Here is a 26637-nt window from a genome sequence, read left to right on the forward strand (position 1 = left end):
GAATTGAGCCCACATTTCTGAGAGTGCGTTCAGCTAGAAGAATGGGGTGGAAACAGCTAGCCTGCCCGAGGGGAGGAGTTACCCGTTGCTCCCGTTTCTCACTCTCACTGCCCGTGATAAAACCGTTCTAACCCTTCAACTCCAACTTTAAAACCCTCATAAGGAAGTTAAATATGGGAAACCATTAAAGGAACTCACTTTCCGATGGTGACCCGGACCCCTTTGTCGTTTTATTTTTTAAGTCCGCCTGGTCGACTTTATAATGGAAACGTGTGGCATGAGACGCGCGCACTGTGTGGTTTTCGCGGTTTTGCTGTTTGCACTAAATACTGTGATTGCTGAAACTTTCTCTCCACGTACGGACTCCGATAGACCGTTGAGTAGCAAAGCATTTTCTGAGGGAACAACAGGTTTAAAACACACGACATCTTGGCTGGGGAGAGGGGCCACTGCCACAGCTTTGGATCAAGCGACCGGACAGGGCGACATCACGGACATTCCCGCCAGTGTGTCGATTACTGAAGCGCAAACTGGTAAGAGATGCCACATAATGCTTTCTAGATAGGCAGCTCACGACCACCTCGTCTTCTGTGGAGCTGCACAACGTAAAGCAGCTTTGATGGAGAAGTCAATTTCGCCGTGGTGTTATAACACCATTATTTTGTTCAAATAAACATATTACAGTCATTGTACGTTTTGAAAAAACAAATCTACCTTATACGTTAAAGGTATATAAAAGATAGGAAAGTAAAAAAACAACGTCTAAATCATAATAGTGATCTCCGTACATAGGGAATAGGGAAACTTAAGGGTTACTCAATTGACAGTTTTATATTTTAAAATCTATAGCCTAATATATTTTATTCTTATTCAATGAGTAGAAATAATTATTTTTGTAATACAGCTAAAGTCGTATATAATAGTAGTACATCCGAAATCTGAGTGGACTAATGACATTACTTTCACTTCATTCCTCAGTTTTTGAAAAGAGCATCTCTTTTAATGAATTACCTTAAAAGCTCATGAAAGTTATGGTGCAGCCGAGACTGTCCCACTTTTTTGAGCTTATAAATTGTTATATAAATTGAGCTTATAAATCTTAGTGGTTGGTTGTTTTGTGCTATAATTCAATATCAAGCCATAAATGTAGACATTTGACATTGTGTGCAATTAAGTGAATGGCATTTAATGCAGTAAATGATCTCATTTATTCCACTGCTAGGGTACTTGATTGAAAACCTAGTATGTGCTTGAATGTATGTTTGGGCAATTTTCAGAGCTTATTTATATTTTCTCATTCCTATAGGGATAGACTTCTATATGGCCCAGGCCAGTTAATTGGCTGATATTTGGCTGTTTTGAGATTATCAACCAATGTGGTCATTCCACCTATTGACAGTAATACAATCTATCTATTATCAATGGATAATGCACATATGCTGTTTTAATTTTTCAAGCATTTTAGTACATTTTTAAGTAATATTGTAATGTTTAAAATAAATGTAAATTTGGCAATCATTATATTATTTGCTATCATAAAAACAAAGTATTATATTGCATTGTTCATTGAAAACCCATATAGTTGGACCAATGGTTTATATTTTGACCAAAAAGCTTTATAGGCCCAAACCTCGCTGTAGAAGACAGACTGGAAAAGGATTTTGCATTTAGAGCATGAGAATGTTTGGCTTCAGATGCATAATTGGGAAATGCTCTTTAAAAATAAAGACTGATTGATTTTCCTTAAGGAAATAATACATATTTATTTTATTTTGCAAACAAAAAATAATATCCAGACTTCAGTAATTGTGACTAGGCACAATGTTTCTTGTATTGTGCATCAGTCTGCGCTGCGCTAGACAAAAAAGTAGATTGCAGTAGGCTATTTCACAGCCTCTTTTGAGATCATGTTTGTATTTTCAAGATTAGATTATTTCTGCATTATTAATCTACTTGTTTGCAGGTGTTTCAGAACCTTTTAAATTACTCCAATGTGATCTGTCTATAGGTAGATTAGAATAAGGCTATTGCAAAAGTTCTGAATATCCCTGAATTTAAAGTGATTGTTCATGCAAAAATTCTGTCATCATTTACCCAGCCTCATTTTTCTCGAAACCTATGACCCCGTTTACACCTGGTATTAAGACTGGTGATCTGATCACATGTGGTCAGTGCTAAATACAGGTCTAAATGGGGTCTAAATCGTTTTTTGATCGGATCATTAAAAACAAATATGAATGTGGTCAAAAACACATGTGATTGCATCTCATTTGAGGTGTAAAAGCTAATCCGTCATGTATGCGCCACCCCTTGCCTGTCAATCAACTTCTGCACTAAAACAAAAGTTTAAGCTTTGCCGGTTATGAGCAGTTTACAAGATAATAACCATCCGATTGTAAAATAAAAAATTGGATATATACGCAAGCATGAGATCTTCAATGATCTTCTTCAGTGTGTCTGAAATCAACATGCAGGGACTTACCCAATTCAAGCGTGATCGGTGTGCGAGCAGAAAATAACTTTTCTGCGTCCATAATAATAGATTAAAGCATTCACATTGGAAGAATCAGCAGCGCGTCAGAGCGTAGCGTGAGCTGCAGTGCAGCCGGGTTTTCGGCTCTGAGTCTATTTTTGCAGTGCCGCTAGTGCTCAATTAAAGTGACCGTGCACTGTTGATGGATAAAATGAATGTGATTTGACACAAAAAAGTACAAAATGCACAGAATAAGCATATATTAGTAGTCTAGTGTGTCTTTATACTGTATTAATTAGAGCACATCTGAAAAACAAAAGAAAAGAAAAAAAAAATTCCAGGAGATTTAAACCAATTTAAAATATTGTGTATGGTTTATCATTTAAAACTACAGTAAACTTCAACTTATTAGCCTGAAAATATGAGACTAAAAACGTTTATCTTTAAAGACATTTATCTGTCTTTTATGCACTATTAAACATAGAACAGGTCTGTCTATATGCAGAGGTGGGTAGTAACACACTACATTTACTTGAGTAACGTTTTGAGTAAAAAATACTTTTAGAGTAGGTTTAAAATTAGGTACTATTTACTCTTACTCAAGTAAATTTCGAATGAATTTTTTTTACTGTTTCTTCTTTACAATGGGCGGCATTCCTGTCGTTACACTATTGGGTTTAATTTTAATGAATGCATAATTGATTGAGAGATTATTGAATGGGACTTTTACGGCAGTGGAAGTTCACACAGAATTCTTCAGCTTAATGGCAAAATTCTGTATAAATATAAATAAAGAGTACATTTTAAAATGTATCTGTATGTTTTGCCTCTCTATATGTTATTATGTTATTTTAATCAAGTAATGATTTTTCAAAAAGTCAGACACAGTGAGTGTTCCGTGACCAGGGTGTGTGCCCTACCCAGGCTGCATACTCCGCATTTAGGGAGCGGTGGTGTTGCTGTGCAGAACTAATCATCTAAATTCTTTCAACACCGAAAACTCTGAAATAAGAATCCATGCAGGACTTTAAAATCTATGAAATAGTGAAACTAGGCATTAATAAAGCACAATCTTGCTTTGCTTTGGTTTATATTTCAGCATTATAAATAATGTCCTTGCGGGACATTTTCACATTTTCACCGTAATAATGTGAAAGTGATCTGTTTCTCATCCACACTTATCACATCACTTCTGAAGATATTGGTTTAATTTTAATACATTTTATACTGCCTTATTTAATTTTTTTTTTAGCTTTAAAATGTTGGCACCCATTCACTTGCATTTTTTGGACCAATAGAGCTGAAATATTCTTCTAAAAATCTTTTTTCTATTAATCTTTATAATCTATTACATTTTTGTTCAGCAGAAGAAAGAAAGTCATACACATCTGGGATGGCATAAGTAAATGATGAGAGAATTAACATTTTTGGGTGAACTATCCCTTTAAGAGATCTTGTCAGATCTGGATGAATTTGTCAATGAGAAGAGAGGTTTGGAAACCTTTCTAGTAATTTGGTGATTCACATCCTTCTCTGCATATCGCCCCCTGCCGGGCAAAGAAGAAGAATGTCTAGAAAAAATCACACCTATCATATCATTAAAATAAGTACTCACTGTAGTAACATAGAAATCAGAGTTTTGTTCTGTATAGAGCCGCTGCTCTGATGCTGGAAAAATGCTTACAGTGTGAAAGCCCTGTCTAGTCTGCAGCTATGCTGTAGTTAAGCTGACACTATGCTCCCGTCTCGCACAAGCTTGCAGTGTGAAACGGGCATTATGAGAAGCATGAACATCTGCAGCTCAGGTTAATACAGGTAATCCACTAAAATAACGGACAATTCTGCTCGAAATGTTGCATTTGTTCTTAAATTAATTTTAGCTGCATCTGGAAGAAATAGCATGCTGTTTATTTCTTTGTCATGCAGTAACACACTAATGCCGTCATGAAACAGAGACCCTCCTCTCCAAATTCTGGTGATTCGATCACATGTGGTCAGGTGAGACACATCAATGTTTACACCTGGCCGCTGAAATCGTCTCCTGTGACCACTTGTGATCGGATCACCCGAGATAATACCAGGTGTAAACAGGGTCTATTCTGTCCTCCATGGAACACAAAAGTAGATCTCAGATAGAACGTTAGCCTCAGTCACTTTACTTACATTGCATGAGAAATGTAGCAATGAAAGTGAATGGTGACTGAGGCTAAAATTCTACCTAACATCTAATTTTGTGCTCCAAGTTGTTAAGGCAACCATATGGGTTTGAAAATAAAAAGCAATTTTTGGTGAACTATCCCTTAAAAATTAGCTGAAAGATCTTCTGTTGAAAGATCCCTGCCTAACTTTTACCACAATACAAAGCTTTACTTTACTTTTAACTAATTTACTGAGAAAAAAGCTCAGTAAGTGTGAAAATACTGCACCAAATCTGTTAAAGGGTAACTAAACACCTGCTCAGAGTCTGACTCCACCCACTAGAAATATTTGAAAATGCAGGAAAAGTGGGCAGACCCCGGCGGGGATAGAGGGAACGAACCGAGTGCGGGGCTGCGTGGGGGGGTGGGACCTGAGACTCGTAGTGACGGATTAATTGACAGCTGCTGTCAGACTCTATGTTATTATTATTCCTCACACGGTCGCAAGACGACATGTACATGAATCTGGCATGGTGAGCTGGAACCTGCTTACGTCAGCTGTCACCGCTTACGTCACGAAGTACCGCAACAGCCAATAGGAAAATTCAACTGCAGTAGCCACCGTTCAACCTGAAGAGGGCAGCACTCAGACGTTTTTACACCATATATTGTAGAATTAAAACACTTTATACACAAATGTCAAAAAAATTACTTGAATCAATGACCAGTACTAATAAAGCCCCATGCTTACAGATCATTAACTAAAAAAAGTTGGTTTAGGGTTTAGTTACCCTTTAAATGTTTAATTGGGTTTATATTTCATGATTGGTCTTGGCTGTAAATAGCTAATATGTTCACTGTACAGATATTTCTGCCCTTTAAGCTTTTTGTGCCATCACTTCCAACACTCCAGTGTTAGGTCCTCTTGATTAAAGTTTTGCCTGTGTATGAACTCCATGCAGGCAGTGACATTGCTGTAAAATGGACTTTGCTAGGTCAGCTGAAGGAAGGAAACAACAGGTCCCAATGGGTCAGATCCCCTCCATTTTTAGGGCCTAAGCTTTTGTTAGGTTAGACGAGCATGGCTGCCAATTTTTCTCCACCCAAAATCATTACATCCGCAGACATTTCTGAAAACATCTCACATAGTTCATGTGTTTTCCGAAGTCTCGCACCACGTGAAGCAAACCCTAGTGGCAATGCAACTCAAATTGCAGAGATAGAAGTGGTGAATATCAATAAATATTATATGACTCAAAAATTCCACATTATTTTCATGTATTACAATAGATAATTGCTGACGTAATTGTTTTTTTTATATTTCCTAACCTACACAAACCAGGACAGTCAGGAAAAACCTCACGCTTCTCAGCAAATACTGCAGACTGGACAACTCAAAAAAACTTGGATGACTCCACTATACTGCTGAGATCCAACAAAGAGCTTACTCAAAATAGCACAGCCCAATGGGAGGGTCTATCAATAGTATCCCACAGCATCAGTTCTTACCCAACCCTCTCAGACAAACAACAGCCTGGGACAGATGAGTCCACTGAACAGCTGCAATCCAATAAAGAATTTACACATAATGCCACTTTCCAATGGGAGGATCCATCAGTTGTGTCCCATGGCACTAGTTCTTACCAGGCCCTTTCAGATAAACGCCAGCCTGCGACTGAGTCCCGGACAGGGCAAGACATTCCTGTAACGGACCTAAGAGAACATTATGTGGACACAGTCAGCAATGATTTGGTCTCTCACACTGATAGCACCTACATCTCTAAAACCAGCCGAGTTGGAGAACGCATCCTGCTCTCTGTGTCCTCGAACAGCACCTCTCCATACATCGAGATCTCCAACTCATCAGAGGTTGTGTCACAAACTTTTAGCTGGAAAGAGAGGGTATCAGAGGTCACCCAGGGCAGGGAGCAAACAGAAACTGTAGAAGGTGTATCTACAGCATCTGAGCAGACTGAGCCAACATCTGAAGATCATAATCCCACTAATGCAACTCAGGGCCAGTCTTTAGAGACTGAAAGGTCACTGGTGTCTCAAGACACGGAGTCCCAGACGGGACAGCCTAGTGTTACAGAACAGAACATTGAGCACTCAAATTCAACACCCTCTCTCACAGTGATTAACACTGGGGAGACTGTCACATCGGTGAATGGTGGGACACCTTACACCGAAAGCGATGACTCTGTGTCCTCTATTGCTCCTTTCACCCTTGGTGAACACAATGCCTCTAGCACATCCCTGCAGAATGGTGAGACCACAGTGACTGATTCTATGGGCACTGGAGCTTCCACAAAGTTCTCTACCGGAACGGTCTCCTCCAATGGCCATGAGGAACCCAAAGAAACTCCAACTCATACGATGGACGAGACAACCGTTCAGGGTCTGACCACTGCACCTCCAGTGCTTGAGGATGTATCCACCACAATTGATGACTCATACTCCAGGTTTATTGCTGGAGAGTCCTCCCTTTCCCCCAAAGCCTATGATCCGACCTACACAGAAGTGCTGCCAACACCTGCCGGGCCAGTAACTCAGAGGCCACAGCTTACAGAGGAAGCAACTGATGTGCCATCTACCGTTTACAGTTCTACCAACACCATGACTACCACAACTGCTCCCCTCACCACCCGTCTGATCCAGCCCAGCACCACCCCACAAACCCAAACAGAGCAGACTACTCTTGTTACCACCGGTATCGTGCAGGTGCTCCAGACAACAACCTCCACAGCCCAGCGGTTACCTACCTCACCTACTGGAGGACCACAGGCACCCATTACATCTAATTCTGCTGACGTCACAACCTTGCATTTAGAAACCAGCACGGCCACGCCAGGGAACACTACTGCACATGGCAGACATGTAACAACGCCCTACAGCAAGAGCACCCCAGCCAGCAGCACTGTGGTAATAACCACCAGGAATCACAGAGACAGTACCACAGAAATGGGAATGATGACCACACAGATGCCTTCAAAGTCAACCCCATCACCAGGTGTGTTTGTGTTTTGTTATGTATACATGGGCATTCTTGTTGGCTATATTAGTGATGCTTAATGTAGGGTTAAAGGTATAGTTCACCCAGAAATTAAAATTCTGTCATTATATACTTACTTGTTCAAAGCCCATGTGACTATCTTCCTTCCATGGAACACAAAAGATGATGTTATACAGAATGTTTACCATTAATTGCATCTTTTTTCCATACATTGAAAGTGGATGATGACTGAGGGTAACATTCCGCCTAACATCTCCTTTTGTGTTCCGTAGAAGAAAGAAGTAATATAGGAATAACAAGAGGGTGAGAAAATGATGACAGAATGTTCATTTTTGGGTGAACCGTCCCTTTTTGAACAAAGGATTAAACTTCAGCATGCAACCCATCTTGTGGCATTTGTGCTACAGACATGAGGGATATCTAAAATCTTGGGGCTTATGGGCTATATACACACATAACGTCCGCGTTTGACGCAAGGATGCTCTTGCGTTTCCGGTTGGGGAGATTTAAAGCGGAGGTAAACGGGATTATGGCAGAGTCTTCTAAATTTTCTCGTTGTTTGCTTGAGTTGCCAAAATTTAGTATTAATGATGTGCGAAGAATTGTACGAATGTGCAGTACAACGCCACAGAGCAAGCTTGAGAAAGGTTTCAAGTTTTATGTTTCGTCTTATCTCTGCTATGAAGGTAAGTTCAGATAGCCTGAACTAGTACGTTATGGCTAACATTGTGCTATTATTTTTACATTCCGGCCAGCAGCAGAATTATCACGCTAATATAAATGTTTGGCATGTAATGTGTTTGTAATTTTGTTTGTAAAAGTGTCAGGTAAAATCAGGGCCACAAATGAGATCTCAGTGAATGCTCAGTGTTACCTCTCTATGAGGAAAGCAGCGACTCCACACCAACTAAGGGTAGGACTGGTATTTTGAAAGTGACGTTCAAAGTTCTTTTGAACATGTTCTAAGTTTTTACTTTTCTAACGTTACCACTGTTCATTTTGGATAACCACAGATGTTATCTTAGCTAGTATGGATGTTTATTGTACAAAATGAATAATAATAAAAAATGTAATGCAGTTCTATCAACGACAGATGATTAGCACTGCGTTATTGCAAATTCTAGCTGAAACAGTGGTAATGGAGATACACTGCTGCAATGTTTGTTTCCTATTCGCTCATACAGACTTTTTGTCAGTAGCTTTCCAACAGTGGATGCAAACGAGTTAATATCATTGACAATGAGCTACAAAAAAAATATTTTTTGTATGTAAAAAAAAAAAAAAAAAAAAAAAAAAAAAACGACTACAAGAGGAAAGAGTTGTAGGTGATAGTCATACTTGTTTATAAAAATAATTTACTCATTAATCATTTTGCATACACCATAAGAAAGTTATTGAGGGCAAACATCTGAATGTATGAAACTAACTTTACAGGGTAGCAGAGTGTGCAGGCTTTCTAGTTAGTCTATAACACAAAATGGGAGTTTATTTTAAAACTCTGAAGAATAGTGATATGAAATGTTGTTTTACCGGACATGGTGGCTGCAGATGCAGAATGTATTTGACTAACTCGGCTACCCTTCAAACTGCTCATGTTCTACCTTGAAACTGTTGTTGTCTTTACTTGTTCACAGCATAGACTAGCTGATATACTTGATGACTTGATGAATGTGTTAAATTTGGCAGATGCTGTACACGGCACACAGCAGTGGTGGCTAGAGGTGCTGTCCTCCCGTCTTTGAAACGATACTTTCATTCGTTTAGATGCCATATATATATATATATATATATATATATATATATATATATATATATATATAATTACTTATTTTTATTTAAAATATAGCAAAAAAGCATAAACAAAATGAGAGGTTGCTGTTTTGTGACTAATGTTCCTTTAGTGTATAGTCAAAGAGTATAAAATCCCACATCAGTTCTCGGCATAGCATCGCTCTATGATCGGTGGAAGTAATCAAGCATCCTTAAATTTCACCGAAATACGTCATGCACCGCCGTGCATAGAGCCCATTGAGGAGAGGTGTACATTTTTATTTTATATATATATATATATATATATATATATATATATATATATATATATATCATTTTTAAATATTTAAAGATAACTATGTATAATTATTTCATCATTATATATTGAATTATTGTTATATGAGGGGCTTTCTCAGCAAATATTTGTATATGCGATTAAATGCGATTAATCGTTATTAATTAATCGGGACACCATGTAATTATTTTGATAAAAAAAAAATTATTGATTAACAGCCCTAATTATAATTATATTATATTATATTATGAGATCTGCTCTGCCTTTTCTCTTAGCTTAAGATTTCCCCCTATTCTTTAGTAAAACCTGCTTTTAGCAGTTTTGTGAATAGGTTTAAATCAAAAACTCTGAGCTAGGAACTCTTAGGAGATAAGATTACAAATATTTGTGAATATGGACTCTGGTTTAGAAATACTTCATACAGTCCAGCTAAACACACCAAATTGATAAAAATATGACATGTTGTGTTTTTTATGTTTGTATATATATACAAAGAGTGCATCCGGAAATTATTCACAGCGCTTCACTTTTTCCACATATTGTTGTTACAGCCTTATTCCAAAATGGATTAAATTAATTATTTTCCTCAAAATTCTACAAACAATACCCCATAATGACAACATGAAAGAAGTTTGTTTGAAATCTTTGCACATTTATAAAACAAAAACAATAAATAAATCACATGTACATAAGTAATACAATTTCACGTTATTAATGTCCTCAGTCTGACTATAAATTGTGATCACTTGAATGCCACTTTGGTGATTAAAAGTACCAATTTCTTTCCATAAGAGTAAAATCAGTACATTATCCCAAACTTTTGGCCAACAGTATATATATAATATACATTGATAGTGACTTGTTTATTTAAACTTTATTTGATACCTATATAGAAAATAATTCTTACCTTCACTTCCTTCTCTGAAGATCATGTATGTGGGCCTAATACCTGTGCCAATGGAGGCCACTGTGAAAGAACAGTAGAGGGAAAATACAGCTGCCAGTGTCTGTCTTCATGGACAGGCCCCTCTTGCACTGAAGGTAAACCACTCACTTTAATATACATTACGCTGCTCTCTGTAATACTCGATTCTGATTGGTCAATGGCGCCATCTAGTGGTCTAATATTTCTATGTAACAACCGCACATCCACGTACCAGACCATTCATCTTGGTATTTGCGAGTCATCTGTTCTGCTTCTTGGATCACTGTGCAATATCTACAAGTAAGCTAATAAAATCATTTAAACTCAGATTAGTGTTTCATGTGCATCTATTTATTAATTTGGCAAGTAGTTTTGTAATAAGGTGCATAATGAGCAGTCAGACTGTCATTAATTACTAAATAAACACCATCAGTGATTTGTTTTCTCTTAAATCATTTCAATGCAAATCAATGTTTCATTTCCATTTATTTGTTTATTTGCAAGTAATCTTGTAATAGGCTGAATAATGTGGAGTCAGATTGCCATTTTCACAGAATAAACACAAACCAGAGGTGGATTTAAGCTGTTTAATCATTTATTTACTGTCACATAATTAGATAATTTCAATGCAAATCAATACTGTATATTATGTCCGTTTATTTATTTATTTGCTTAGTAGCCGTGTAATAAGTGGGATAATGAGTCAGCCGGTTGTTATTACAAATAACAACCTTCACTTAGAGTCAGGGTCCTGATCACCTTGTCTAGTTATTTTGCAATAACAACAGGCTCAGAGTACATTATCCCATATATAACAACCAGACTTAGCCATCATTCACCCTGATATGGTAGTGACAAGTCTTTTTCTGGGATCCTCTAATACTGTATTTTCAAATGAAAGGTTTTAATCATATTTAGCTCTAAAATGTGTAGATAATTTAGAAGCTCACTGCATGTTTCTCAGATTCTTCATGTCTATTGTTTACAACAAGATCTACATGTTTGTTTGGCAAACATCAAATATAATTTGTTAAATTAATCACATTGACTATGTTTGGAATGGAAAACAAGCTTACTAGTTACTGAGGATTGCATACTCAGAGGATTGCATACTCTTAAAAAAAAAAAAAAAATTTGAACTTGCAATATAATCAATTATACAGCCATAAACCATTACAATTGTGTTTATTTACATTGTTGTCACGTTAGGGCTGCACAATTATTACAAAAAGCGTTGACGGTGTTGATTATTTCCCTTGGCATTGTAATATAGTAATTGTAAAATTTATTTTGATTAATAGGATTTTGTTTAAAATACAAATTGTGTCTGGGCATCTGGGTGCCACATTCTTTAAGAATGTGGCACCCAGATTTTTTTTTTTTTTACAAAATTATAAACTGAAATCTAACAACGAACATGTCTGTGATTGGTTAATGCTCCAGTGCTGTAAAAATATGTAGTAATTAGAACTTTTTTTGCACGACAGGAGTAGACCTCAGCTTTTGACACTTTACACGATTAATTCATTGTGACAGCTGTAATTATAATCTCAATCATTTATTTGGTTAATTGTGCATCCCTATGCCACATTAGCTCTTTGCATGATTTATCAGTGAGTGGTGTCCTATTATCATCTTGGGGGATTCTTTTTTTTTTTGGCATTTGTAATCCAATTTTGTGTACTAATGTCTTAACATTTGGCAGTCTGTCACTGTCCAATTAAAAATGGGCCATGACATTACTGATATTGCAAACGGTTCATAAAAGGTAAATAAAAGGTCAAGTCAAGCGCATTGCTTGCAGTGTGTTCTGTTGTATGCACATTTTGTTAAATGTAGGAGGTCATCCGGGTATTCCATATGTACAGAAAATATGACTTTATAATGCACAAATATGGAATTGATGTGGAACCATAATAACAAAAATTATTTAATTCATCCCTCGTTTATTTAAAGAAAACAAAAATTGTGGTTACAATAAAGGCACTTATAATGGAAGTGAATAGGGCCAATATGGCGCCATAACAGCACCAACCTGCATCTCAGAATAGGATTCTTCTCACCACAATGAAGCCCATCTGGCACCAACAATCAATGATCCAAACTACTGAGATCCTATTTTTCCCCATTGTGATGGTTGATGTGAACATTAACTGAAGCAACTGACCCGTATCTGCATGAGTTTATGCACTGCGCTGCTGCCACATGATTGACTGATTAGATAATCGCATGGATGATTGTTAGTGCCAGACAGGCTGGTTTGAGTATTTCTGTAACTGCTGATCTCCTGGGATTTTCACACACAAAAAACATCCAGTGAGCGGCAGTTCTGTGGATGGAAATGCCTTGTTGATGATAGAGGTCAACAGAGAATGGCCAGACTGGTTCGAACTGACAGTCTACGGTAACTCAGATAACCACTCTGTACAATTGTGGTGAGAAGAATAGTATCTCTGGATTCATTACATTGTGTATTTTTCTGCAGATGTGGATGAGTGTATGAATAATCCGTGCCCACAGGGTTCAGTGTGTGTCAACACGGGTGGCTCTTTCAGCTGTGAATGTTCCTTGGGCTTTGACCTAGAGGATGGCCGCAGCTGTGTGCAAGGTAGGCTATCAGCTGTCTACAATCCTGAAAAGACATCTCAAACCAGCTTAATGTGGTTTGGACTGATCTGGTTTAATGGTTTTAGAGGGTTTTGGGGCCCTTGTTAGCTGGTCAGGATTGGAGATCAGCTTATACATACTTGGCCAAGCTGGGAAAACAGCTAGTCCAGCTAAAACCAAAAAAAAAACACCTTATGCTGGTTTAAGATAAAATATTTTTTTCATCATGGATGTCTATAATTAAAGAGTATCCAGAGCAGGAAAAAGAATATTTTGGTGGTAGCCTCACTGTTTGTACTTTTGCTTTTTCTGCAGTGAAGACATATTTGGGCACCTTCATTGTGAACAACTCTATGCACCTCAAGAGTTCAGGTCTGCATGAGCTCCACAAAGAGATCCTACAGCTGGTATGCAAAAAGATGCTCCATCTCACTCCTGAACTCTCCATCTAATCGAAATCAAGATACAGTTGGTTGAACGTGATAAAGTGATGTAATGAAAACTGTTTGATGTTTGTGTATTGGTTTTTCAGCTCAATGCCTCTCTATCAATTTTTCACGGTTACAGACGCTCAACTATGGGTAAAAGGTGAGTTTCTGTTTTGTTAAGTTTACAATTATTCTAAAATGTGGAAAACAGAGTGACATTGTTAACATTTAAATTGGTACATGGTCAAAAAGTTTAAATGAGGCTTTAAAAGGTTTCCTATCTGAGACTAAATCGAAGTATATTTCAGGACTTGATTTTTCATTGTTGTGTTTTTGTGAATGCGTAATTTCTGTGCAGAGATGGAGATGGTGTTCGGATTTCAGTGGTGAACATGTTTTCACTCTCTGCCAATGTTACCAGCACTGATGTCAATAACAGCATCCAGATGTCCCTGAGCAACTGCAGTCGGACGTACTCGCACTGCACCATTAAGCTTCAGCACCAGCTCTCCTATCACGGTACCACTCCGCACTCGCTGCCTGAATCCTCCTCTTATCTCAAAACCAGTCCCTCTTTCCTTATTCTCCAGTCTACCCCACCACTTCAGAGATATGATAATACCAATCACAATACACACAGATTACACAGTCTTGTGGAGGGCTCTTGCATGCGGCCTTTACAATAATATTTTGGAAAGCTCTTTGAATTTGAGTCTAGGCACTTATCTCTGGGAAAACAAATTCTTGTTCTGTATCGCCTCTTTCTGTTTAGTGGAGAGCCTGTGCTTGGCCCAGAAGACCAAGTGTGATTTACAGTACTCTGTGTGCGTGGATGCTAGCGGGACCCCATACTGCCAGTGCCACCCAGGGTACATTAAAAAGAACCCAGGGGACATGACCTGCAGAGGTATAGCATTCTCTTGTCTCTGTTGAATTGGATTGAAGCCATAACTGCAGGCCATTGATTAGAGCCCTTATACAAATGAACAGTGGCAAAGTTGGTTATTTAAATTCTATTTTTATAAATATTTTTTATTCTCTATATATTTTAGACTGTGGAGATGGACTCAAGCTTGTTAATGGCAACTGTGTTGAGTAAGTATGCAAGATTTATAAATCTATTTTAAGAAACTATCAGTCAATATTAGTATTGAAATTGGCCTATGCATTTTAGTACTAATTTTTCTTTTTAGTTCAATACAAGTTAATCTCAATCAACAACATTTTTGGCATAATGTTGATTAAGTAATAAATAATGGCAAAGTAGTTCTACTCGCAAGAGCTAAAACCCTTAATGACGTCTTAAAGTGTGGTAACTGTGGTATAAGCAGAATAATTGTCTCCTACCTGTTGAATTATTGATAAATAAAGCACTCCCGAGGTGGTAATGCAGCCACGACGTGCATGCATCATTTTTCAATAATTCAACAGGCGGTAGTCAATTATTTTGCTTATACCACAGTTACCACACTTTAAGACATCGTTCAGGGTTTTAGCTCGACACAATCACCCCTAAATGCTGTTGTGAGTGGAACTACTATCTGCTGCCACACATTCAGCATTGTTTTAGTACCACTAAAGCCTTTGTTACTAGTTAAAAAAAAATGTAATTTTAGAACTAGCAACAGAGGCTTGTGCTACTTTACTGGAGCATTTACTGAGTTAACACGGGTGTGCTTGCATGTGAGTGAGAAAGAGAGAAACTGAAAGAGATCGCGTGTGGGATTACCTCTGTTTGTTGCGGCTCTCATCATCAGTAACATCACTTCAAATCGCAAAGATGTAAAAGTATACTTCTCAGCAGCAGCGAGTGTCCCTATTCGTGTAGATAGCTTTTCCTTTTTTCCAAACAACTGTTTACATCCCCACTGACATGAAGGCTGTGTTGAGTATGTATTTGAGATAGAGACGCGCAAAGGTGCTTTCCACAGATATTAACATTATTTAGGATAATATAGAAACTGCTGTATTGATCAAGATGCAGAGGTTCATTTACATCAAGGCTCTGTTTGTTGGTCTCGACTCAGTGTGTGAGAGCGCAAAAACGTTTTTTTTAACAGAAATTGAAATAAATGTAGGAAATTGGAGACATTGTCATTCCTATCTGATGTACTTAGACGGTGTCTTTGTTTTATTTGGTTATTTTGTAGACTATACTGCTCTTTGAAATAACTGAAATCATTTGTCAAAGTGATATTGAACCATAATAACACAAATTATTTAATTCATCCCTTGTTTATTCAAAGAAAACTTGCGGTTACAATAAGGCACTTATAATGGAAAAAGTGAATGGGGCCAGTCAATAAACATTAAAATACACACTGTTCCAAAAGTCTGATGATAATATGTAAACATTATGTATTAAAATAATTTGACTGAAAAAAAAAAAAATAAAAATCACTTGTTAACCTCATCTGTATAAAGTTATGTCCAACATTTCAACTTCGCGTCATGACGATGTAACACCGGCAAACCCTGTAATCAGGTAAACACCATAATGCCAGTAAATCCCTGATTTTCTTAAACTAAAATCATGGTAACACAATGTTTGGCTTATGACCATACTTTTAAATCAGTGTTTATTTTAATGTTTATGCACTAGCCCATTTACTTACTGTAACATTTGCTGGAATGTTGGAAGTCCCAAGAGCTGGATATAGGTGTGGCTAAAATATCATTTTATTAAATAAACCAAGTACAAGGTAACAGTGTGAGCAGAGCGAAAGCAGAGGAAACCTCTATGATGGCCACTGTTACTACAAGGGAGGTCAAAACACATAACAACATACAAAGAACAAGCAAACAACAGTGCATTATATACACAAAGACTAACAAGTTAATGAAACACAGGTCTGGTCCACAATCAAGGACAGCTGGCAGTGATGAGGGCAGGGAATTATGGGAAGTGTAGTCCGGGAGGAACATATGTCAGGGGAGAAACACAAGGCAAACAACAGTGAATCATGACACAAATATATGTGTCAAAATTATTGTTTTGTGGTAAGCATGATTATGTCACAAATGCTGTTGATTGAACTTAACTTCTATAAAATCTGGAACATTTCTTTAAAACCCTCTAATATTCAAAGAATCTTTTTTTTTTTCTCCCCTTTTTTTTCACAGGTGCATGTTTGGATTTGGAGGTTTCAACTGCAACAATTGTAAGATTTTAATAACATGTATTTATATACTGTACCTGTAAAGGTAGATTTAAAGTGATGTAAAAAAAAAAACCATTAAAATATATAAAATGTAGATTGATAGTGTTTTTGAAAAACATAGCATTTATTTAAAGTGTATTTTTATATTTACTTAATAGAATATCTTTGTTGAAGTAATCTGTTTACATGCAGTCTATAAGCTGATAGCTGTGGTGGTCTCTCCAGCTGGGGGAGCTCTGCTGTTGATTGTCATCATTGCTCTTATAGTCACCTGCTGCAAGTAAGTTCATCAGACAAATGTGCAACATTCTCTTTATTTGTTTTTCCAATAAGAATATTAAGAATTTTCTTTGCTGCCTCCACAGAAAGGACAAAAATGACATCAACAAAATCATCTTCAAAAGCGGAGACCTTCAGATGTCACCCTACGCAGAGTTTCCGAAGAGTAACCGTGTGTCCATGGAGTGGGGCAGAGAGACCATAGAGATGCAGGAGAATGGCAGCACCAAAAATCTCCTGCAAATGACAGACATCTATTACTCAGTAAGTCTATACACTTATTGTAAGCTTTTAATTGAAGGTGCAATATGTAAAGTGTTTCATGTAATATTCGCCTTTTTTTTGCCAATGTGTGAACGGCTTGTAACGCATCTTAAAAAATGAGCCCTTCCCGGACTTCCTAGGTTGCCTATTAAAACCTGTAGACTGATTTTCATGCAAAAGGAGCAAGTCGCGTTTGCCGGGAAAATCCAAAGGATGTGATGTTTATGCACGCTCCCGAGAGCCTTGACTCGGTGAATCTTTTCCACTATTCAACAGTGACAACAAACTGCAACACTAGGGAACGTTATCTTAGAGATGGAATCCAGCAAGCGTCCGGCTCCCAGCACAACACTGACTCCTGCACAAACTCAGAGTAAGCCAAAAAAACAAACAAACAAAAATATATATATACTGAATCCCGTCTGGCTAAGCGGGAATGTGGTCGTGCGAAAACTAGAGTGAGCATCGGCAGGGCATTTGATTCTTTGAGGGACCTTCGTTTGGTTTTGGGGATCAAAACTGACCCTTAATTGGCATTCTTCTTATTGGACAGGTAAGCTTACATAATTGCAAAGCTTACATAATTACTAACTTGATCTTGTCTGCTAACGATGCCAAATTGCCAGCTACCTTGCTTCGTAAATTTAAAATAATTTAAACGATCTTCTCTTTATACTAAATTCAGCTTAATGTCAATGTTAATCTGTAATTATTCAGCAAGGTAAACTACAATAACACATTAAATTAATGCTAGACAATGTTCAAGATAATGAAAAAAGCTCCATTCATTAGTGTAATGTAACTTGGTTATACAAAAAAATATACATTCTATTATTATAAAACATATATATAATAGCTCATCGATATATCAAAATGATAGTTGTGATGGAATCACTTCAATACTGAATTGTGTCAACATAGTTATAATGTACAGTCTATTTTAAAAACCGCTACTGTCATCATCCACCAAATTTAGCTAACAGCTATTGATGAAGCTGGCTAGCTAGCTAACGCGACATCTTATAAATGCAGTCAATGTATCATGCAAAGAAAAGTAATTACTTCAAAATACAGTCTCACATAGTCAGACCTATAATCCACACTTTGTTTTAGCCCTGTTCCAGCACTGGAGAGTCAAATATATGCAGTCTCAAAGTCTGTTGTAAAACAATCATAAATGTGTGATTTTAATTATGCTACCTCATCTGTCAGCATGATGTCGGTGAATGACATTCAGCCTCTTTGTACGTTACGTGATTGTTTTGGTCGATGCTCGCTCATTTCCCTATGGAGTGTGTGCACAAGCACGAGCAACAGGTAGTTGGCTTCAGTTCACTTAACGGCCACAGGTGTCATTAATAACAAGGGTTTCTGAATCTTACATACTGCACCTTTAATAATATGATATCAAAATTAAACCTATTAAACATTTACTTAGCCTTGTGTGACTTTTTTCTTAAATAAACACAAAAGGAGACATTTTAAAGATCATGCTTTTTGGTCTTGTCTATGCAATTGCAATAAATAGGGACTGGTGCTTTCAATGTTCAAAAAGGATGCAAAAGCATCATAAACTTAATCCATGAAATATTTGCGCTATATTCCAAGTCTTCCAAAGCTATATGATAGCTTTGTTTGAGAAACACATCAAAAGTTACGTTGTTAAACATCCAGACCTGTAACCCAAATGTTGTAGGTTCATATCCAAGAAATGGTGTTTCATGATCTACCACCATTGTACACTTGAGCAAGGCACATAGGTTGCTCTAGGGGAGCAGTACTGTATTCTTAAGTTGCTTTGGGTAGAGAAATGTCTGCATCATGAAGAACAATAGCAGCTCAGGATCCCAAATTAAGCATCTTTTCCCACTTTCCTATAACTATGCATGATTAGTACTGCTTAATTATGGAATCTCTTTCCACATTATAAGATTATATGTGATTGCCATTGTCTCTTGTAGCCTGCATTGAGGAACTCCGACCTGGAGCGCAATGGGCTGTATCCCTTCTCCGGCCTCCCCGGTTCAAGGCATTCCTGTATCTACCCAGCTCAGTGGAACCCTTCTTTCACAAGTGATGATTCACGGCGAAGGGACTACTTCTGATGGCCTTATCCAGCAGGCCTGAAATAAGCTCTCTCTGCGTGGTTTGACCCAAGATGGATACTGACCACTAAAGGCATCTGATTGTGAAAATGAACTGGCAGAAGACAATTATCTGTAGAACTGGAAGAAAGCCACAGAGCTCTGTCGGGTCAGTTTAGCATTTTCTAGGCCATGCCTCAATGAAACTTCAGAGTTGAGGAGGACAACATGAAATGGTGAGATTTCATTGATCTGTGTTCTTATAGCTCCCAGCTGAGCGATTATTCTTCGGTGAAAGTCTGTTAATTTAGTCTAGATTGATGGAGAATAACAGAAAATGCCTGATCTACAGTATAACTTTTTACATTATAAAAGTTAGCACTATAAACTCCTCACACAGATCTTATCTCAAACAGCATAAGCCATAAATGTATCATATTTATAGTTTGGATACTGTGTTACATTTTCGAGTGTGTAAAGCAGGGCCGGCCCTGGCCAATTTGCTGCCCTAGGCAAGATTTCACCTGGTGCCCCTGGAATCACAGACAATTCCACCACTGATCATTGTGTTCATACACTCACACAGAAACAAACTGCGCAGCTTTGTCTTGTTTTTCTTTATTTTGAAAATATTTTGGAAACAAACACACACACACACACACACACACACACACACACACACACACACACACACACAACTAAATTATAAATATAATATAAATACATTTATATTATAAGATTATTGCGGAAAAAAAAATACAGAAACAAAAAGATACACAAAAAAATAAATAACTATACACAAACTGCAATGCAAAATGTAGCAAACGTTCTACAGCCTTACTCTCCTTGCCTTTCTAGCAGCAAAGTCATCTATGATATCATCATAATACAGCTGTTGGGAGACCACATGATTTATGCTAATGACTGAAAGTCCACTGAGACGTTCTTGAGCCATTGTAGATCTCAGGTAGTTTTTAATCAGTTTGAGCTTAGAGAAGCTCCTTTCAGCAGCAGCGACGGTAACAGGTAGAGTGGCAGAGATTCTCAGAGCGACCCACATATTGGGGTAAATTTCCGTCAGCTTCTTCTTGTGCAGGAAAGTCAGGAGCTCAATGTTTGTCATGTTTTTTGATGGCAGATTTGGAAAGTTTACATTTCCAATACAAGTTCCCTGCCATCAATATCTGGCTGTCCATCATGTCTTAAAGCTGTGCTCAGGGTCTGACAGTGCTCTACCAACTCTTCTTTGGACATGTTGGTAAAGTTGAGGAGCACTCCAAATTTAACAACAATAATATCTTAATAAAAACCTAAAGTAATATTGACAAACTATATATCATTTGAAACCTCATGTTTGTTTTCATGCCAAGAGTTCAAAAGATAACACCAATTCAATTTTATGAGGAAAAAAAGGTCTGAAAATGTTTTAAATATAAAGAAAGATATTATGGATTCTCGATTTGTGATGTGGTTATGAGCTATAACGCACATATGTGCTCTTTTATGCATTTATTAGAGGTTGAATTCAAATCAAATACTAAATACTACAATTAAACACACAAACAGCAAGAATAATTACATCTGGTATTCATGCACAAAACTGTATTGAGCACTTCTCTAGCATACATACAGTAGTTACATTTTCAAAAAATTAATTTTGAAAGTGTTTGTTTTCCAGTAACAGTTAGATGGTAGCAATGTCCTACTAACTACACATTACTAATTTAGCCAATTCAATTAAAAATACCTTAAAATAGTGCACAAGTTCAACTAACTGTCATGATAAGCTATTTCAAATTAGCAAACGTTACTAGCATCGATCGTCGAACTAACTGCTAACTTATGCATAATGCAACATAGATAAACAGATACATCACATTCATTACCTCTATCTTTATCCCGTTTTTCTTCCTCTTCTCTTCTTTTTTTTCTTCCCTGGGCACCAGAGGGCTTCGGTCTTTTTGACATAATGATAATTTATTTGTGAATTCGGCCATCCGTCACAATATCAAACAGGTAATGGATGTCTTTAAGTGCAGCAGGGCGGGGGGGGAGATTGATACGTCACTCGGACCGGGGTGGATCGGGATCAGGCGCCCCAAGGGGTGGGCGGCGCCCCTAGCATTTGCCTATTCCGCCTATGCCACGGGCCGGCCCTGGTGTAAAGGGTATCTGGATGTCCATTTGAGGACACTACCAGTGAAAAGTTTGGGCACACTCATTCTTTATAATTACGATTTCCCATTATATAGGACAAAAGTAATGTCATCAAGACCATGAAATAACATACATGGAAGTATGTGTGAAGTATTGTTTTGGTTCTACAATGTAGCTGCCCATTGCCTAGATTACAGTTCTGCACACTTTGAGCATTCTCTCAACCAACTTCATTGTTTATCCAGCAGGGATACTTTTTAAACAGTGTTGGCCCATGTATGAGGCATACTGTATATAGGCACTATTCATTTTTGTCTTCAAAACAAAGCTTGATCATGAGAAACATTTCAGTCAAGTCTGTCCAAACTTTTGACTGATTGTGTATTTTCATCATGAATGAACGCTTTGGAGTGGGGTAGTGTTAACAGAAGATAAGTGAAACATTTGCTGGAGATTTATCCTTGTGTAAATGATTGTGAAATGCAATATTAATGGGTGCAGTGGTTTTGAGAAATGTGTCACGTTTAAATGTGTTTTTGTTCATGTTTTGTTTTCATGCCTTTTGTTTTTAAATTAGTCATGCTTCCTATTCCTGTTTCATGTCATGTGACCCTCTTTTTTCACCATGTTTATTAGTCCTGTCTTTTCATTGGTTTATGTGTCTTGTTTTTTTATTATCAGTTCTGTTTTCTTATTGGTTCCTGTTTAATACTCTTGTTATCATGTTCATTAGTTTAATCATTGGTTGTCTATGTCATGTGGTTATCCATGTATTTGAGCCCTCATGTTTGCCATTGTCTTTTGTCAAGTATTGTGTTGGTGTAAAATTGTTTCATTTTCATGCTGTTAGTCAAGTAATTTATGTTTGTTTTCAGTATAGATTTACGTTTTGGATACCAGCACTTTGTAAATAAAGCTGCATTTTGGTTCTCACATCGTTGCCCTCGTCCGTTCAGCCCGCCCGCGAAGTGGTGGTGGTGGTGGTGTAGTGGACTAAAACACTAAACTGTTTATCAGAATGTTGCTGGTTCGATCCCCACTGCCACCACCATTGTGTCCTTGAGCAAGGCACTTAACTCCAGGTTGCTCCGGGGGGATTGTCCATGTAATAATGCATAAATGTCTGCCAGATGCCCTGCCTGCTCTGTAATGTTACAGAGCAGGCAGGGCAGGCTGAACACAGGAACGGAGGAGGAGGAGGAGGATGATGATCTGAGAATCCAAGTGCAGTTTTATTTACAAAGTGCTGGTATCCAAAAACTTGAATCCAAAGTGAAATCAAACATAAATTACTTGAATAACAGAATGAAAACTGACACAACGTTACACCAACACAATACTTGACAAAAGACAATGGCAAACATGAGGGCTCAAATACATGGATAACCACATGACATAGACAACCAATGATTAAACTAATGAACATGATAACAAGAGTAATAAACAGGAATCAATAATAATACAGAACTGATAATAAGATAACAAAATAACAAGACACATAAACCAATGAAAAAACAGGACTAATAAACATGGTGAAAACAAAAGGGTCACATGACATGAAACAGGAACAGAAAGCATGAATAATTTCAAAATAAAAGACATGAAAACAAAACATGAAGGAAAACACATTTAAATGTTACAAAATGTAGCAAGACAATTCCAATATTGTCATTTTTTTTTTACAACAGTAATAATCACAAAATGCAGTACTGCCTTGTTTTATTTTTTTTTTTCTAATTTATTATATTTAAGATGTCCTTTTCAGATAAAGATATTCTAGTATTACCTGAGGACCTCACACCAACCCTTAGTGAGTATGTATTTGTATGGATGCTTACTGGTGCATGAGAGAATGGACTTCACCTGGTGCCAGGTGTCCGTTTGATCTAAAGTGTGTTCTGATGAGGCATGCTTTATTTGTAATCGTTAATATCAGAGACATCTTTCCCAACTTATTTGTATTTTCCCTTCCTTTGAGGATGGTCACTTAAATCTGGCGTTGTAGTCAGACTTGTATTTTAAAATGAGAAATAAAGATTGGTTTCTTAAGTTTTGTGTTTGTTTCGTTTAATAGAAGTCTCTTTTTTTCTAGAAGCATTTGTGGAACAGATGTCAATATTCATGTTGCTGCATTTCAGCTTTCAAAATGCAAATAAAAGTATATTGATGAGGTTATGGTTCATAAGGTTTTACAATGAGCTGTGTATAAAATAACACATTAGAAAGGATGTGTCAACAGCAAATTGACCACAGTGAGTCACTGGATAAGGAGGAAATTATTAAAATCAAACTACTTTTTCCTTTTCAAATGAAAATACAATTGTAGTTGTATAGTAGTAAAATAGTATTTTATTAATTGTGCCTCTTTTATTTGCCGGAAATCTTTTTCTCTTTTTTAAATAGTTGTGATTGGCAATTTAGGACCATCTTAAATAATTAATGTTTTTTTAATTTTTTTTTTATTTTGTTTGTGAAAAGTCAATCGAAAGGATATGCCTATAATACATTATTTGTTAATAGAAAAAAGTGAGTTAGGAAATATATTCTTTGGGACAGGTACACTGGAGTTGTGTATGTTCTGTTGCTGGCCAAAAGCCTTTGGGTAGAGCTGCCAGATTCATAAAAAATCTTCTGGATTTTCTTTTTATTAGGATATATATTATTAGAAGTTTGTAAGAAATTCCTTAGTGCAATTCATTAAGAACATTCTTTAAGCTTGGTCACATTTACTTTCGCATGCCGAAATTCTGCAGGCAAAATAAAGTCATCTCGTTGGGGATCTCCACAATCAGCAATTTCGCCTAATGGACTACCGGTGGCGAAGACATTTCCTTTAGGGTTCGAGTTTAGTAAACTTTGACACATGAATTTACAGCCTTGACCAAAAGGTGCTTGGTTTATAACTGTATTTTCCCAGATTCTGAAGCAAATGCAGCATAAAAAAAAGGCTAAATGACTAGTTTTTGTAGGTTTCACACTTGCATAACATCTGCCTACACCTTCTTCACCTGAACTCAACTCTGAAAATCTGGTCATCAACTTGGGGCAGCAATGTCCATACCAGAAGATTTGCAGTGGTTAAAGGGATAGTTCACATTTGGTAGTAAATTTGTATGTGATCCCATTTCCATTGTAAATATGGAAACTGATCCAGTGAATTGCCCATAGTTTTCATAATTATACAAAAATGTCAGGTTTATTAATCACTGGGATGCATAAATAGATTAAGCGAGTGGGTTTATGAAAAGTACATTACATAATATAAAGGACAACAGAATGATCACACTGCAACAGTAGGTCATGTATTTTTAGTTGTAAACAAGGGTGTAGTCAGAACATTTATTTGGGTGTGGGGGGGGGCTTCAGTAAAAATGGAAGTTTGAATTGATGCAAAAATGTCAGATGGGGTTTGGCACTTCTTAGTAATTCAGCAGAATGGGGCTGATTGCAGGGTAGACAAACATAAAGTAAGTTAAAAAACTCCATACATAGCTCAAGCTAAATCACAATTTAAGTCATTTTTCCAATATTTTCAGAGGCCCCATTCTTTTGCCAGATGTAGACCACTGAGTTTTCAGGTCTAATGGCTTCTAATCACAATGCCATGGTCTACTGCACAGGATTTACATCAATCTATATCACACCTCTCTTATGGTCCCTGAAAGTCTTAATGAGATGTTGCTTTTGCCCATTCTATATGCATTCAAATTATGGGGTGGAGCCTCCAGTGTTCTTAAAAGAAAGTTGTTGCTCTTTGTGGCCAGCGGGAAAATAGAATCCTACAGCATTAACATGAACTTATTGGAATTTACCATACTGACTGTGCCTGTTTCTGGCGCTACCATTCTGATGAACATGTTTTTTGTGTACTGTATGTTTTTTCCAGAGAACGGAACAAAGAACAGGCTGAAGCCGCCTCTTAATGTTTTACTGGGATCACTTATTGGGTGCAATCTCACGCTTAACGTTTTTAACCTGTTGTTTGTGTTGTTTGACCATTTTCATCCAGCTGCGTTGCTGTACTCCATTTCATACGCTGTTACTCTGTTTGCCATGAGGACCAGTTTTAACTCCTCTCTTGGACTAAATGTGTTTTACTACTTTCAGATCGTTCCTGTCCAGAAGTCTTTTTTGGTTTGGGTGAAGACGCACATCAAAGTCATTATGTACTTGACATTGTTTTTTGATAGAATCTTCTTTTCTTTTGAATTTGTTCTAGAAATTATGTACCCATCGGAACATGCTGTGCCTGCAGCGGACTTGAATTTAACCAGTGTTCAAGTGAACATCACCAATGGAAACATGGATTTAAAATATTTACTGTTAACAACAAACTTTTGGCTTCTCTGTGGTTATTTTTTCCTATGTGTTTTCATTATGCTGGCATCAAGCAGTGCCACCGTTTTCTACTTGTGGAGTCACATGAAGAGCATGAAGGAGAACACAAGCTCTTTCTCTGCACTTCATCTTGAGAGGCAAATGAGAGTGACCATCATGGGTGTTATACAGACAGTCCTCTACTTTCTCTCCTCTGGATCGCTTGCAGCAGAAGATATTATTTTTTACTATTTTGTTGAAAATTTTGATGAAGGTGAATATTTGTGTGACTCTGTTGTGGCACTATACTCTCTTGGAACAACCATCATTTTAGGTTTTTGTCAGACAATATTCCGGCTTAGGGTGATAGATATCTGGAAAAAACTTCTGCAAACCCTGAAATTTTCATCTGACTGAAGACACAAACCTCTTTCCTCATAACTCACTTTAGGTCAATGGACTTCTGGCATCAGATGCATTTATAGGCATTGTTAAATGAGGTTTATTGGAAAGCAATACTGGGGTAGCACTCAAACTAATGTATGAAAACAAAAATATTATTATATAACATGAACATGAAAAATCACATTAAGATTCTATTCCATTTTGTTCTATTCTGGACATTAAATTAGAAAAGCTTATGTTTGTGCATTAAGTTTATGCATTGTATCCCAACCCTTGTGACTGAACTGATTAATGAAAAGAAACAATAGAAAAGGACATATG

The 26637-nt window shown here is 37.2% G+C and overlaps 2 protein-coding genes across 3 annotated transcripts; both read left to right on the forward strand.

The window, feature by feature from the left end:
- Positions 1-123: 123 nt before the first annotated feature.
- Positions 124-21207, forward strand: heg1 (heart development protein with EGF-like domains 1). Of its 2 annotated transcripts, none has more exons than XM_052147872.1 (13): positions 124-533; positions 5954-7621; positions 10617-10730; positions 13100-13222; positions 13537-13628; positions 13754-13809; positions 14008-14168; positions 14422-14556; positions 14702-14744; positions 16773-16810; positions 16985-17090; positions 17176-17353; positions 19315-21207. In XM_052147872.1, the coding sequence occupies exons 1-13, from the start codon at positions 263-265 to the stop codon at positions 19456-19458; spliced, it is 3129 nt and encodes a 1042-aa protein (XP_052003832.1). In that variant the 5' UTR covers positions 124-262; the 3' UTR covers positions 19459-21207. The 2 variants fall into 2 exon arrangements, with proteins under 2 accessions (XP_052003832.1, XP_052003833.1); XM_052147873.1 differs by having other exon boundaries at positions 17003-17090.
- Positions 21208-25245: 4038 nt separating this feature from the next.
- On the forward strand, positions 25246-26328 carry LOC127658832 (uncharacterized). Its single transcript, XM_052148365.1, has one exon. It carries the CDS (start codon positions 25246-25248, stop codon positions 26326-26328), a length of 1083 nt encoding a protein of 360 aa, XP_052004325.1.
- Positions 26329-26637: the final 309 nt, after the last annotated feature.

The sequence above is a fragment of the Xyrauchen texanus genome, chromosome 18 (genome assembly GCF_025860055.1).
Source record: "Xyrauchen texanus isolate HMW12.3.18 chromosome 18, RBS_HiC_50CHRs, whole genome shotgun sequence".
NCBI classification, from domain to species: domain Eukaryota; kingdom Metazoa; phylum Chordata; class Actinopteri; order Cypriniformes; family Catostomidae; genus Xyrauchen; species Xyrauchen texanus.

Coding starts and splice junctions, on each gene's coding strand:
- heg1 (XM_052147872.1), top strand. CDS start 263: ATGGAAACGTGTGGCATGAGACGCGCGCACTGTGTGGTTTTCGCGGTT. Junction 10,731..13,099: donor AGGCCCCTCTTGCACTGAAG/GTAAACCACTCA, acceptor ATTTTTCTGCAG/ATGTGGATGAGTGTATGAAT. Junction 13,223..13,536: donor TGGCCGCAGCTGTGTGCAAG/GTAGGCTATCAG, acceptor CTTTTTCTGCAG/TGAAGACATATTTGGGCACC.
- LOC127658832 (XM_052148365.1), top strand. CDS start 25,246: ATGGTCCCTGAAAGTCTTAATGAGATGTTGCTTTTGCCCATTCTATAT.